Source organism: Mesoplodon mirus, assembly GCF_964341445.2.
Source record: "Mesoplodon mirus genome assembly, chromosome: 3".
NCBI lineage: Eukaryota > Metazoa > Chordata > Mammalia > Artiodactyla > Ziphiidae > Mesoplodon > Mesoplodon mirus.
In genome coordinates, this window is record NC_138978.1 from 61,386,335 (window position 1) to 61,399,886 (window position 13,552).

The following is a 13,552-nucleotide window of genomic DNA, read 5'->3' on the forward strand; positions in this document are numbered from 1 at the left end:
ACTTATTTAAAGCAGTCAGATGCTTTCTTAAAACGTCTTTTCACGTCTTTGCCTTCAATTCCCTATTGATAATGATGGAATTATTTTTATCATTACTTCAACATTTAAATATTTATAACTTACATGTAAATGTTCATTACACAAATGGCCATATTCAAGTATGTTTATATTATTAAAAAGTTAATTCTTTAAGCTTTGAATTCCAAAGACAAGAACCCTTAAAAATCAAATACTGACCTTTAATTATCACTATTTTGATAAGGTTTTAAGATATTCTGATACAGGTATTTCCAGAAAAAGCCTACAATAAATTTTCCTTGATGTGAATTTAATTTAATTGATATTGCATTGCATTGTCATTCAAGTTTATGAAAATGACTTTATTGTCTTTTGGTTATAAAAATAATACTTTATTATATAATTTTTAAAACACAGAAATATACAATTAAAAATAAAAATTACTCTAACACACAGAGATTATCATTGTTAATATCTTAGTGTATTTCTTTTTAATTCACTCATCGAGTTATTTTTAACATTGAGCCTCCATTAAATATGTTGTTTTGAAACTTGCATTTCAACTTAAAAATGATGAATTTTAAGTGGTTGTCAAGCAATAAATTTTTGCAGTTAGTAATTAGTACTGATTTTACTCATTAAACTCATAGTTTTCTGTTAAAAGTAGCCTTTATCAAAGAGTGAAAGATTGAGTAGCTGGTGAATGGGGTTTGGATTCTGCAGTGCCAATTCTTATTCCTAATGTTACCTTTGAAAAATGAGGTAGACTCAAAATGTCTCAGTCCTCACCTTTAAAATAGGAGAGCTAATCATATTTGCTCTTTAGATGCTAGAGAAACTTAAAGGCTGAAAGCTGATTCTAGTCTTGTGTCATGCTGATGAACATCAACAGAACACGGTAAAAACACACTTTGCTAAACTAAACAAATGATACTCTGAGTCCTAAAACTCTTTTCCAATGGAAATTATTCAATTAATCGAAAAAAATTTTTAAATGCAATAGCACATTCTTCTGAATCTCTGGTTTTAATGCTTTACATGGAATTTTTAATTTTATCTATTTGTTTTCCAGGAATTACAAATATAAACTGCTCTGGACGCATCTGGGTAGAACCAGCCACAATATTTAAGATGGGTATGAATATCTCTATATATTGCCAAGCAGCAATTAAGAACTGCCAACCAAGGAGACTTTATTTTTATAAAAATGGCATCAAAGAAAGATTTCAAATCACAAGAATTAATAAAACAACAGCTCGCCTTTGGTATAACAACTTTCTGGAGCCACAAGCCCTTATGTACTGTACTGCTGAATGTCCCGGATATTTTCAAGAGACACTGATATGTGGAAAAGACATTTCTTCTGGATGTAAGTGTTGAGGTGCATTCAAAATCCAAATGAAAGTTAGTCTAACAATTAACTGGTAATTACCAATCTTGTCTAAAAATAGAGGCAAATTAATATAGTTCACTTCTTGTATTAGTTTAATGTAGGAATTGCAAATTCAAATGTCTCCAGGGGCCAGGCTGGTGAAATGTGTGAGTTAAGGAGGCTGGTGGGATCCTTGCAGAGAGGAAAGCACAGAGATGGTCTACTGGGCTCAGCCACTGCCCAGCTTCAGCATCTATGAGGGCCCAGTGTCCCTAGATCTTTGGACACTTCAAAAGAAGACAGAAGTGTAAATTTTCAATGTGAACTCTACAAACTTTAAATGTTTGTATGCCAACGCACTCAAAAAATAATTTTCCAACACTAGTCTGGCCAAACACAGCATATGTGAAGGGCAGCATCCTCAGATTTTCACTGTTGCTCTTTTCATCTGTTTTTTACTTAACATCGTTATCTAAACTATTCAATAATATCAACCTTGAAGCAGTTCCCATTGAAAAATATTGAGGCTAAGGTTTAGGAAGGAAAAAAAACATTTGCAACATTAGCTTTGTGTCCCTGCTATACTTCTTACCAGCTGTGTGACCTTGGGCAAGTTGCTTAACTAGTCTGAGCCTCAATTCCATGTCTGTAAAATGAGGCTAATTATATTGGCTATGTATGGTAAGCATCAAATTTCAATAATTTATTTGAAAGCATATTATACACTTTAAACTACAACATTAATGTACCTAAACCCTTTTAAATGCATCCTTTTGATAAAACATGGGGAGATTCTGATACAATTCCCTGCTCCTAATGTCACTGCCCCAATTGTGAATAATTGTGTTTATTATAATTATTAAGAAAAAAATTAATTAAGTTAATTTTTTAAATATTTGGTAAGTTCAATTTGTGTTCATGGTATTCTGAAGGTGTTTAAGTTACTATAGTAATATGGGCTGGCTTGTATAATTATATACTTAACTCTTGGTTCTACTATTATGAAGGAAAAATCAGTTAAGTTCAGCACGGTTTTAACCCAGAGGTTCATTACCTACAGCATCTGGGCCCATTTTCAGTGAAAGATAGAGGGCTTTGGGTTTTTGTCATGCTCCCTTTCTCCATACTTTTGAGAATCAAATCTGAGTTCTTCCTCATCTCCAGTCCTCAGCTAGACAGAGCAAGCCCACCTGGCCACCTCCACCTGCCCCTTGAGGGGATGTCTGAGAAGCAGGAGGCTTCCTTGTTCTCAAGTAAGGCTATCGTCCTGCTGGGCTCCTGATCTCTGTGATTTTCAAGAGAGAAGAGTCGTGGGAAGCAGTAGAGGTGAACTAAGGAAGGAAATTAGTAGGTTTTGGAGTCAAAGAAAAAATTTATGCCTTAAAATAATACTAACATGCTAAACTTGCCCTAAATTGTAGGAACTGAAACCACAAGTAGACATCTTATTTGATGTCTAAGGACTTCTTAGCTTGTCCACATCCTCAGGAAACAGAAATAACCCTTCATGCTTAAATACTTTCCTATTTATTCTTTGGGGCTGTGGTGGGGTGTTGAGAGAATATTTCTTTAGAGGGCAAATGAGTAACTTTCACAGTTGTGTGGAAAGGTTAGTTTTTAATTAAAGCCAGAGTAAGAAAGGAGGCAAAAGAAGTACGCCTCCTTCCCTCTGTTGCAGTTTGGGTGACAGGTTATTGCCAACCGCTCTCCCTGTGTTGCCTGAGGCCCTCTGCCCTCAAACACAACCACCAGGCAATGTTTAGGGCCAGGGAATGGCCTTTTCTCCCCTTCTAGGACAACATATTAGAAGCACTTACACTTTTTGCTGATGGCTGCTTAGAAAGAACATCACCCTTTCCACTTATTTACTTTGTGAGTTGGAACTTCTTACATAGACCTCTGGTTATGAGCGTGAAATTGTAACTGCCATGTAAGGGTGTACTCAAACTCCTGGATTCAAGAACCCCTGTGTTCTCAGGCTCTGCACTCTTAGCAAACAGAACTTTCTATTTAAGTAGGTCAAGCAAAGGCTTTTGAGGGGTTTTGTGGTATTCTAGAAATCACACTGCTTTCACTGGATCACTTTGATTACAGGATATTCATCCTGTGAGCTTTACTGTGTCAACTTATCATCACTGTTCTGAACAAAATGATTATGTGTATTTTTTAAACTGGAGACAAATCATAAAAGACAAAGAGAAGATAAATGAGTCGTTGCTGTTCCTAAAAAGATATCTAAACATATTAAAAAGGTTCTGTACCTTAATGTGTAATTTGTGAAATACAAACTATTATTATCACAGTTTTCATTTTTAGCCATAATCTTAAAAACTTCCTAGATTCTTATCTGTGATTAAATACATGCATATTATGAAAAGTGTTCTATCAGAGTCACACCAATCACGGAATAAAATACTATGTCTTTATTCGTTTAAAAACACCAGATTAAACTATTCATGAAAGTCATATTTCCACATAATCATTTATTTAAAAGTTTAAATATCTTTGACTTAAATTTTAACCATCTTTGATCTCTACTTGTCATCATGTTATCTAGTAGAAGGCACTGAATATTCGTCTTTAACATTGCTACTGAGTCTCATTAGTGACACAATAGGCTAGTCTGTGTGCTCCTTAGGTAAGGAATTATGGAGTGATCTTTGCCAGAAGTATTGACTTTCTTTTAATTTTAAATTCTTCTCATTGTCATTTTATTAATCAAGCCAATCAAGTCATGAAATAAACTTTACTAAGTGGTTGGTATGCACCAAAAATGTGTTAAACGATATAAATTCAGAGAAGAGGGGATCACAGACAGTGTCTTCAAGAAGCTCTCAGTAGAAAATGATACTTGGCTAAACTCTGAATTAACAAGAAACCTGGCCTGTGAATAGTGAGGGACCCAATGGTAGGGGAGAGGTGCAATTAGTAGGAGAGAGCAGAGTGTTTTTTGCTATCTGGCTGTACAGAAGGTTTTTATCCATGGACATTTAATAACCTGGCAATGAGATCTAAAAACAATTCGGTCTTATTCTTATAACCATATTCACATTCCCTTCTTTACATAGCTTCACATTAACAAATAGTGTGTATATTTGCATGTGTGTATATAATCCGTTTGATCTTTTGCAAAGTTAATCAGTTACCAGACACTTCAGAGAGAATGCTGTGGAATAACATAGCCCAAAAGACTGACAGTTGTCTTTTAGGATGGCCAAATCAGTGATACTCTGTCTGAAACCAGAGGGAAAAAATAACTTCAGCACAGATCACTGAGGGACCCCAACTCAATCAATATCCAAAATGATTTAAATTTATGTTTCCACAGCTACCTCCTTCAAGGCTCAAAGAAAACTTAAAGATTTCTTTTATCCTACTTGGAGTTCAGTTTCTCCCCATTGTAACTTGATACTACAACTCACCAAAATATTCTAAATCATTTTAGTGTGTTCTTGCTGTTTGAAAACATCTTTTTTTGTTGTTTTTTTTCTGAGAAGGCCAAGTTAAAGTTTTATTTTTATTTCTTTTAACATCTTTATCGGAGTATAATTGCCTTACAATGTTGTGTTAGTTTCTGTTTTATAACAAAGTAAATCAGCTATACATATACATATATCCCCATATCTCCTCGAAAATGTTTTTTAATTGTAAAATCAAATTGTATTCATGTAGAAAGTGTTTAAAATTTTGGACCAACAAAAAAGAAATACTCATAATTTCTATATTCCCATAATCTCACTACTAACAGACTCCCTCTTTAATAATTTGGAATATGTCTTTTTCAGTTTCAGTCTTTTTCTCTCTCTCCCCTTCCTATCTCTCTGTTTGTCTCTCACATGAGACCACTATACTATACTATTTTTTTCACTTTATCATATGGCCAGTACTTACTTAATTAATTAAACATATTTCTAGTGCCTTCCAAAGGCCATATACTTAAACTGTCTTCTATAACTTTGTTTTTGGATGTATTTTAGGAGTGTATTTTGGGGTGTTAAGGTGGTCTCCAATTCTTCCATTATTAGGAACAACACTTTAAGAGGCAAACCCTTTTTAGCCAAATACTTTTGTATATCTATGAACATTTCAGTAAGGTTGCATTCCTAGATTTAAAATTGCTGGGTCACAAGATATTACTCCCTTTTAAAGACTGTGATATGTAAAGTGCTCTCCATAAAGGTTGTATCAATTTGCATTCCCACCAGCAGTGTGTTAGAGGATTTCGCTGAGTTCATTCCAATACTGTGGATTAACATTTTTCAAAATCCTTGCCAATTTGATAGATCTAAATGGCATCTATTATTGGTTTAATTTGCAATGAGGGTAAATTTTTCATATATTTATTTCTTCTTTTATAAGTAGTATTCTTGGTAGATGATTTATTTACAGGTGAAGTGCAAGAACATATTTGTATTTAAGATAAAGCTTTGGGCATAACTTCAGGTGCATAAATGTCTGTATTTTTATCCTTTCTGAGCCCCCATCCTTTCCTTTTTTTTTTTAATGGGAAAGAATTATCATTTTCTTTCCCCCCCCCCCTTTTTTTTCGGACGCACAGTGAGGCATGTGGGATCTTAGTTCCTCGAGCAGGGATCGAACCCGTGCCCCCTGAAGTGGAAGTGTGGAGTCTTAACCACTGGACTGCCAGGGAAATCCCTCTTGTCATTTTTTGAGTCGTCAAGTTTCCCAGGCAGTATTGCAAATGTAGGCCCAAGCTGAAAAGTGAGCATATGGTAAACACTCAGTATTTCCATACTTCTTTTTTTATCTTGATTCTTGGTAATTTATTATTGGGTGATGCATCTGAAATTCCAGATGTAGTTCTACAGTTGCTGGGGTTTCATAGGTTTCAGAGGTTCCAAGGGCTCAAACGATGTCATTAGAACTCTCTCACCTTTTCTCATTTCTTGGGTTTTGTTTTCCCCTGTGTTGGCTTCATTCTTAAATAGACTGTTTCACTATGACAGCAAGATGGCCATCAACAACTCACAGCTCACATATTACTCAGAGATAGCAGTTTCAGCAGGGGAGAAGCACCTCTTTTACAATGGCTCCAGAAGAAGATCCTTGGATAACTCTGATTGGTTCATCTTGAGTCATGTGTTCATTCCCAAGGGAAATACTCTGATTAGTTAGCCTAGGTCAAGGGTACACTTCTGTGTGATTGACAGCCCTTGGCATAGGGGTGGAGTGGGGATGAGGTTGGGAGTGAGGGAGATGTCAATTCTCAAAGGGAAAGACGGTAGCAGACAAAAACTAACAATATTCCCCATAATAGGGTCACTCAGAGAAAGACTTGAGGGCATGGGAGAAGGGGAAAAGAGAGAGAAACCAGAAATAGAATTCTGTGAATGCCAGAAATTTTTAATCTTTTTTTATTGTAGTAAAATGTACCATTTTAACTATTCTTTTTTTTTTTGCTTTATAACACATTTAATCAGTTATACATATACATATGTTCCCATATCCCCTCCCTTTTGCGTCTCCCTCCCACCCTCCCTATCCCACCCCTCCAGGCAGTCACAAAGCACCGAGCTGATCTCCCTGTGCTATGCGGCTGCTTCCCACTAGCTATCTACCTTACGTTTGGTAGTGTATATATGTCCATGCTGCTCTTTCACTTTGTCACAGCTTACCCTTCCCCCTCCCCATATCCTCAAGTCCATTCTCAAGTAGGTCTGTGTCTTTATTCCTGTCTTACCCCTATGTTCTTCATGACATTTTTTTTTCTTAAATTCCATATATATGTGTCAGCACACAGTATTTGTCTTTCTCTTTCTGACTTACTTCACTCTGTATGACAGACACTAGGTCCATCCACCTCATTACAAATAGCTCAATTTCATTTCTTTTTATGGCTGAGTAATATTCCATTGTATATATGTGCCACATCTTCTTTAACCATTCATCCGATGACGGACACTTAGGTTGTTTCCATCTCTGGGCTATTGTAAATAGGGCTGCTATGAACATTTTGGTACATGTCTCTTTTTGAATTATGGTTTTCTCAGGGTATATGCCCAGTAGTGGGATTGCTGGGTCATATGGTAGCTCTATTTGTAGTTTTTTAAGGAACCTCCATACCGTTCTCCATAGTGGCTGTACCAATTCACATTCCCACCAGCAGTGCAAGAGTGTTCCCTTTTTTCCACACCCTCTCCAGCATTTATTGTTTCTAGATTTTTTGATGATGGCCATTCTGACTGGTGTGAGATGATATCTCATTGTAGTTTTGATTTGCATTTCTCTAATGAGTAAAGATGTTGAGCATCCTTTCATGTGTTTGTTGGCAGTCTGTATATCTTCTGTGGAGAAATGTCTATTTAGGTCTTCTGCCCATTTTTGGATTGGGTTGTTTGTTTTTTTGTTATTGAGCTGCATGAGCTGCTTATAAATTTTGGAGATTAATCCTTTGTCAGTTGCTTCATTTGCAAATATTTTCTCCCATTCTGAGGGTTGTCTTTTGGTCTTCTTTATGGTTTCCTTTGCTGTGCAAAAGCTTTGAAGTTTCATTAGGTCCCATGTGTTTATTTTTGTCTTTATTTCCATTTCTCTAGGAGGTGGGTCCAAAAGGATCTTGCTGTGATTTATGTCATAGAGTGTTCTGCCTATGTTTTCCTCTAAGAGTTTGATAGTTTCTGGCCTTACATTTAGGTCTTTAATCCATTTTGAGCTTATTTTTGTGTATGGTGTTAGGGAATGATCTAATCTCATACTTTTACATGTCCCTATCCAGTTTTCCCAGCACCACTTATTGAAGAGACTGTCCTTTCTCCACTGTACATTCCTGCCTCCTTTATCAAAGATAAGGTGACCATATGTCTGTGGGTTTATCTCTGGGCTTTCTATCCTGTTCCATTGATCTATCTTTCTGTTTTTGTGCCAGTACCATACTGTCTTGATTACTGTAGCTTTGTAGTATAGTCTGAAGTCAGGGAGCCTGATTCCTCCAGCTCCGTTTTTCGTTCTCAAGATTGCTTTGGCTATTCGGGGTCTTTTGTGTTTCCATACAAATTGTGAAATTTTTTGTTCTAGTTCTGTGAAAATTGTCAGTGGTAGTTTGATAGGGATTGAATTGAATCTGTAGATTGCTTTGGGTAGTACAGTCATTTTCACAATGTTGATTCTTCCAATCCAAGAACATGGTACATCTCTCCATCTATTTGTATCATCTTTAATTTCTTTCATCAGTGTCTTATAATTTTCTGCATACAGGTCTTTTGTCTCCTTAGGTAGGTTTATTCCTAGATATTTTATTCTTTTTGTTGCAATGGTAAATGGGAGTGTTTCCTTGATTTCACTTTCAGATTTTTCATCATTAGTATATAGGAATGCCAGAGACTTCTGTGCATTAATTTTGTATCCTGCAACTTTACCAGATTCATTGATTAGCTCTAGTAGTTTTCTGGTAGCATCTTTAGGATTCTCTATGTATAGTATCATGTCATATGCAAACAGTGACAGCTTTACTTCTTCTTTTCCAATTTGGATTCCTTTTATTTCCTTTTCTTCTCTGATTGCTGTGGCTAAAACTTCCAAAACTAAGTTGAATAAGAGTGGTGAGAGTGGCAGCCTTGTCTTGTTCCTGATCTTAGTGGAAATGGTTTCAGTTTTTCACCATTGAGGACGATGCTGGCTGTGGGTTTGTCATATATGGCCTTTATTATGTTGAGGAAAGTTCCCTCTATGCCTACTTTTTGCAGGGTTTTTATCATAAATGGGTGTTGAATTTTGTCGAAAGCTTTCTCTGCATCTATTGAGATGATCATATGGTTTTTCTCCTTCAATTTGTTAATATGGTGTATCAAGTTGATTGATTTGCATATATTGAAGAATCCTTGCATTCCTGGAATAAACTCCACTTGATCATGGTGTATGATCCTTTTAATGTGCTGTTGGATTCTGTTTGCTAGTATTTTGTTGAGGATTTTTGCATCTATGTTCATCAGTGATATTGGCCTGTAGTTTTCTTTCTTTGTGACATCCTTGTCTGGTTTTGGTATCAAGGTGATGGTGGCCTCGTAGAATGAGTTTGGGAGTGTTCCTCCCTCTGCTATATTTTGGAAGAGTTTGAGAAGGATAGGTGTTAGCTCTTCTCTAAATGCTTGATAGAATTCGCCTGTGAAGCCATCTGGTCCTGGGCTTTTGTTTGTTGGAAGATTTTTTATCACAGTTTCAATTTCAGTGCTTGTGATTGGTCTGTTCATATTTTCTATTTCTTCCTGATTCAGTCTTGGCAGCTTGTGCATTTCTAAGAATTTGTCCATTTCTTCCAGGTTGTCCATTTTATTGGCATAGAGTTGCTTATAGTAATCTCTCATGATCTTTTGTATTTCTGCAGTGTCAGTTGTTACTTCTCCTTTTTCATTTCTAATTCTATTGACTTGAGTCTTCTCCCTTTTTTTCTTGATGAGTCTGGCTAATGGTTTGTCTATTTTGTTTATCTTCTCAAAGAACCAGCTTTTAGTTTTATTGATCTTTGCTATCGTTTCCTTCATTTCTTTTTCATTTATTTCTGATTTGATTTTTACGATTTCTTTCCTTCTGCTAACTTTGGGATGTTTTTGTTCTTCTTTCTCTAATTGCTTTAGGTGCAAGGTTAGGTTGTTTATTCGAGATGTTTCCTGTTTCTTAAGGTGGGATTGTATTGCTATAAACTTCCCTCTTAGGACTGCTTTTGCTGCATCCCATAGGTTTTGGGTCGTCGTGTCTCCATTGTCATTTGTTTCTAGGTATTTTTTAATTTCCTCTTTGATTTCTTCAGTGATCACTTCGTTATGAAGTAGTGTATTGTTTAGCCTCCATGTGTTTGTATTTTTTACAGCTCTTTTCCTGTAATTGATATCTAATCTCATAGCATTGTGGTTGGAAAAGATACTTGATACAATTTCAATTTTCTTAAATTTACCAAGGCTTGATTTGTGACCCAAGATATGATCTATCCTGGTGAATGTTCCATGAGCACTTGAGAAAAATGTGTATTCTGTTGTTTTTGGATGGAATGTCCTATAAATATCAATTAAGTCCATCTTGTTTAATGTATCATTTAAAGCTTGTGTTTCCTTATTTATTTTCATTTTGGATGATCTGTCCATTGGTGAAAGTGGGGTGTTAAAGTCCCCTACTATGATTGTGTTACTGTCGATTTCTCCTTTTATGGCTGTTAGTATTTGCCTTATGTATTGAGGTGCTCCTATGTTGGGTGCATAAATATTTACAATTGTTATATCTTCTTCTTGGATCGATCCCTTGATCATTATGTAGTGACCTTCTTTGTCTCTTCTAGTAGTCTTTATTTTAAAGTCTATTTTGTCTGATATGAGAATTGCTACTCCAGCTTTCTTTTGGTTTCCATTTGCATGGAATATCTTTTTCCATCCCCTTCCTTTCAGTCTGTATGTGTCTCTAGGTCTGAAGTGGGCCTCTTGTAGACAGCATATATATGGGTCTTGTTTTTGTATCCATTCAGCCAATCTGTGTCTTTTGGTGGGAGCATTTAGTCCATTTACATTTAAGGTAGTTATCGATATGTATGTTCCTATTCCCATTTTCTTAATTGTTTTGGGTTCGTTATTGTAGGTCTTTTCCTTCTGTTGTGTTTCTTGCCTAGAGAAGTTCCTTTAGCATTTGTTGTAAAGCTGGTTTGGTGGTGCTGAACTCTCTCAGCTTTTGCTTGTCTGTAAACGTTTTAATTTCTCCATCAAATTTGAATGAGGTCCTTGCTGGGTAGAGTAATCTTGGTTGCAGGTTTTTCTCCTTCATCACTTGAATTATGTCCTGCCACTCCCTTCTGGCTTGTAGAGTTTCTGCTGAGAGATCAGCTGTTATCCTGATGGGGATTCCCTTGTGTGTTATTTGTTGTTTTTCCCTTGCTGCTTTTAATATGATTTCTTTGTGTTTAATTTTTGACAGTTTGATTAATATGTGTCTTGGTGTATTTCTCCTTGGATTTATTCTGTATGGGACTCTCTGTGCCTCCTGGACTTGATTAACTATTTCCTTTCCCATATTAGGGAAGTTTTCAACTATAATCTCTTCAAATATTTTCTCAGTCCCTTTCTTTTTCTCTTCTTCTTCTGGAACCTCTATAATTCGAATGTTGGTGCGTTTAATGTTGTTCCAGAGGTCTCTGAGACTGTCCTCTGTTCTTTTCATTCTTTTTTCTTTATTTTGCTCTGCAGCAGTTATTTCCACTATTTTATCTTCCACCTCACTTATTCATTCTTCTGCCTCAGTTATTCTGCTATTGATCCCATCTAGAGTATTTTTTATTTCATGTATTGTGTTTTTAATCGATGCTTGATTCATCTTTAGTTCTTCTAGGTCCTTGTTAACTGTTTCTTGCATTTTGTCTATTCTATTTCCAAGATTTTGGATCTGGGAAATAGAATCTTGGATCATCTTTACCATCATTATTCTGAGTTCTTTTTCAGGTAGACTGCCTATTACCTCTTCATTTGTTAGGTCTGGTGGGTTTTTCTCTTGCTCCTTCTCCTGCTGTGTGTTTTTCTGTCTTCTCATTTTGCTTATGTTACTGTGTTTGGGGTCTCCTTTTTGCAGGCTGCAGGTTCGTAGTTCCCGTTGTTTTTGGTGTCTGTCCCCAGTGGCTAAGGTTGGTTTAGTGGGTTGTGTAGGCTTCCTGGTGGAGGGGACTAGTGCCTGTGTTCTGGTGGATGAGGCTGGATCTTGTCTTTCTGGTGGGCAGGTCCACGTCTGGTGGTGTGTTTTGGGGTGTCTGCGGACTTTTTATGATTTTAGGCCACCTCTCTGCTAATGAGTGGCGTTGTGTTCCTGTCTTGCTAGTTGTTTGGCATAGGGTGTCCAGCACTGTAGCTTGCTGGTCGTTGAGTGAAGCTGGGTGCTGGTGTTGAGATGGAGATCTCTGGAAGATTTTCGCCGTTTGATATTATGTGGAGCTGGGAGGTCTCTTGTGGACCCGTGTCCTGAAGTTGGCTCTCCCACCTCAGAGGCACAGCACTGACTCCTGGCTCCTCAATTTGGGATGATTTGTTGTCTATTCATGTATTCCACAGATGCAGGGTACATCAAGTTGATTGTGGAGCTTTAATCCGCTGCTTCTGAGGCTGCTGGGAGAGGTTTCCCTTTCTCTTCTTTGTTCTCACAGCTCCTGGGTCTCAGCTTTGGATTTGGCCCCGCCTCTGCGTGTAGGTCGCCGGAGGGCGTCTGTTCTTCGCTCAGACAGGACAGGGTTAAAGGAGCGGCCTCTTCGGGGACTCTGGCTCACTCAGGCCGGGCGGGTGGGAGGGGCACGGAGTGCGGGGCGAGGCTGCAGCGTCAGAGGTCGGTGTGACGTTGCACCAGCCCGAGGTGCGCCGTGCGTTCTCCCAGGGAAGCCGCCCCTGGATCCCGGGACCCGGGCAGTGCCGGGCTGCACAGGCTCCTGGAAGGGCGGTGTGGACAGTGACCTGCGCTCGCACACAGGCTTCTTGGCGGCGGCAGCAGCAGACCCAGCGTCCCACGCCCGTCACTGGGCTCCGCGCTTTCAGTTGCGACTCGCGCCCGTCTGTGGAGCCCCTTTAAGCAGCGGTCTTAATCCCCTCTCCTCGCGCACCAGGAAACCAAGAGGGAAGAAAAAGTCTCTTGCCTCTTCGGCAGCTCCAGAGTTTTCCCGGACTCCCTGCCGGCTAGCTGTGGCACATTAGCCCCCTTCAGGCTGAGTTCTCGCCGCCAGCCCCAGTCCTCTCCCTGCTTTCTGACCGAAGCCCGAGCCTCAGCTTCCAGCGCCGCCGCCCCGGCGGGCGAGCAGACAAGCCTCTCGGGCTGGTGAGTGCCGCTCGGCACCGATCCTCTGTGCGGGAATCTCTCCGCTTTGCCCTACCCAGGTATGTGGGGAGTTTCTTGCCTTTTGGGAGGTCTGGGGTCTTCTGCCAGCTTTCAGTAGGTGTTCTGTAGGAGTTGTTCCACGTGTAGCTGTATTTCTGGTGTATCCGTGGGGAGGAAGGTGATCTCCGCGTCTTACTCTTCCGCCATCTTACCCGGAAGTCCATTTTAACTATTCTTAAGTGCACAGTTCTGTAGCATTAAGCATATTGTACATTAACATCACTGTGTAACCATCACCTCCATCCATTTCCAGAACTTTTTTCATCTTGCAAACCCAAAACTCTGTACCCATTAAACAACAACTCCCCATATCCCCCA

The 13,552-nt window shown here is 38.4% G+C and overlaps 1 protein-coding gene across 1 annotated transcript in view; it reads left to right on the forward strand.

The window, feature by feature from the left end:
- The window catches only part of IL23R (interleukin 23 receptor), a gene marked incomplete at its 3' end in the record, with an annotated part of 59,090 nt that overhangs the window by 2,148 nt on the left and 43,390 nt on the right, over positions 1-13,552 (forward strand). Inside the window, exon 2 of the mRNA XM_082612929.1 lies at positions 1,091-1,387. Coding sequence (XP_082469055.1) covers positions 1,091-1,387 — 297 coding nt within the window. The remainder of the gene's footprint in view (positions 1-1,090; positions 1,388-13,552) is intronic.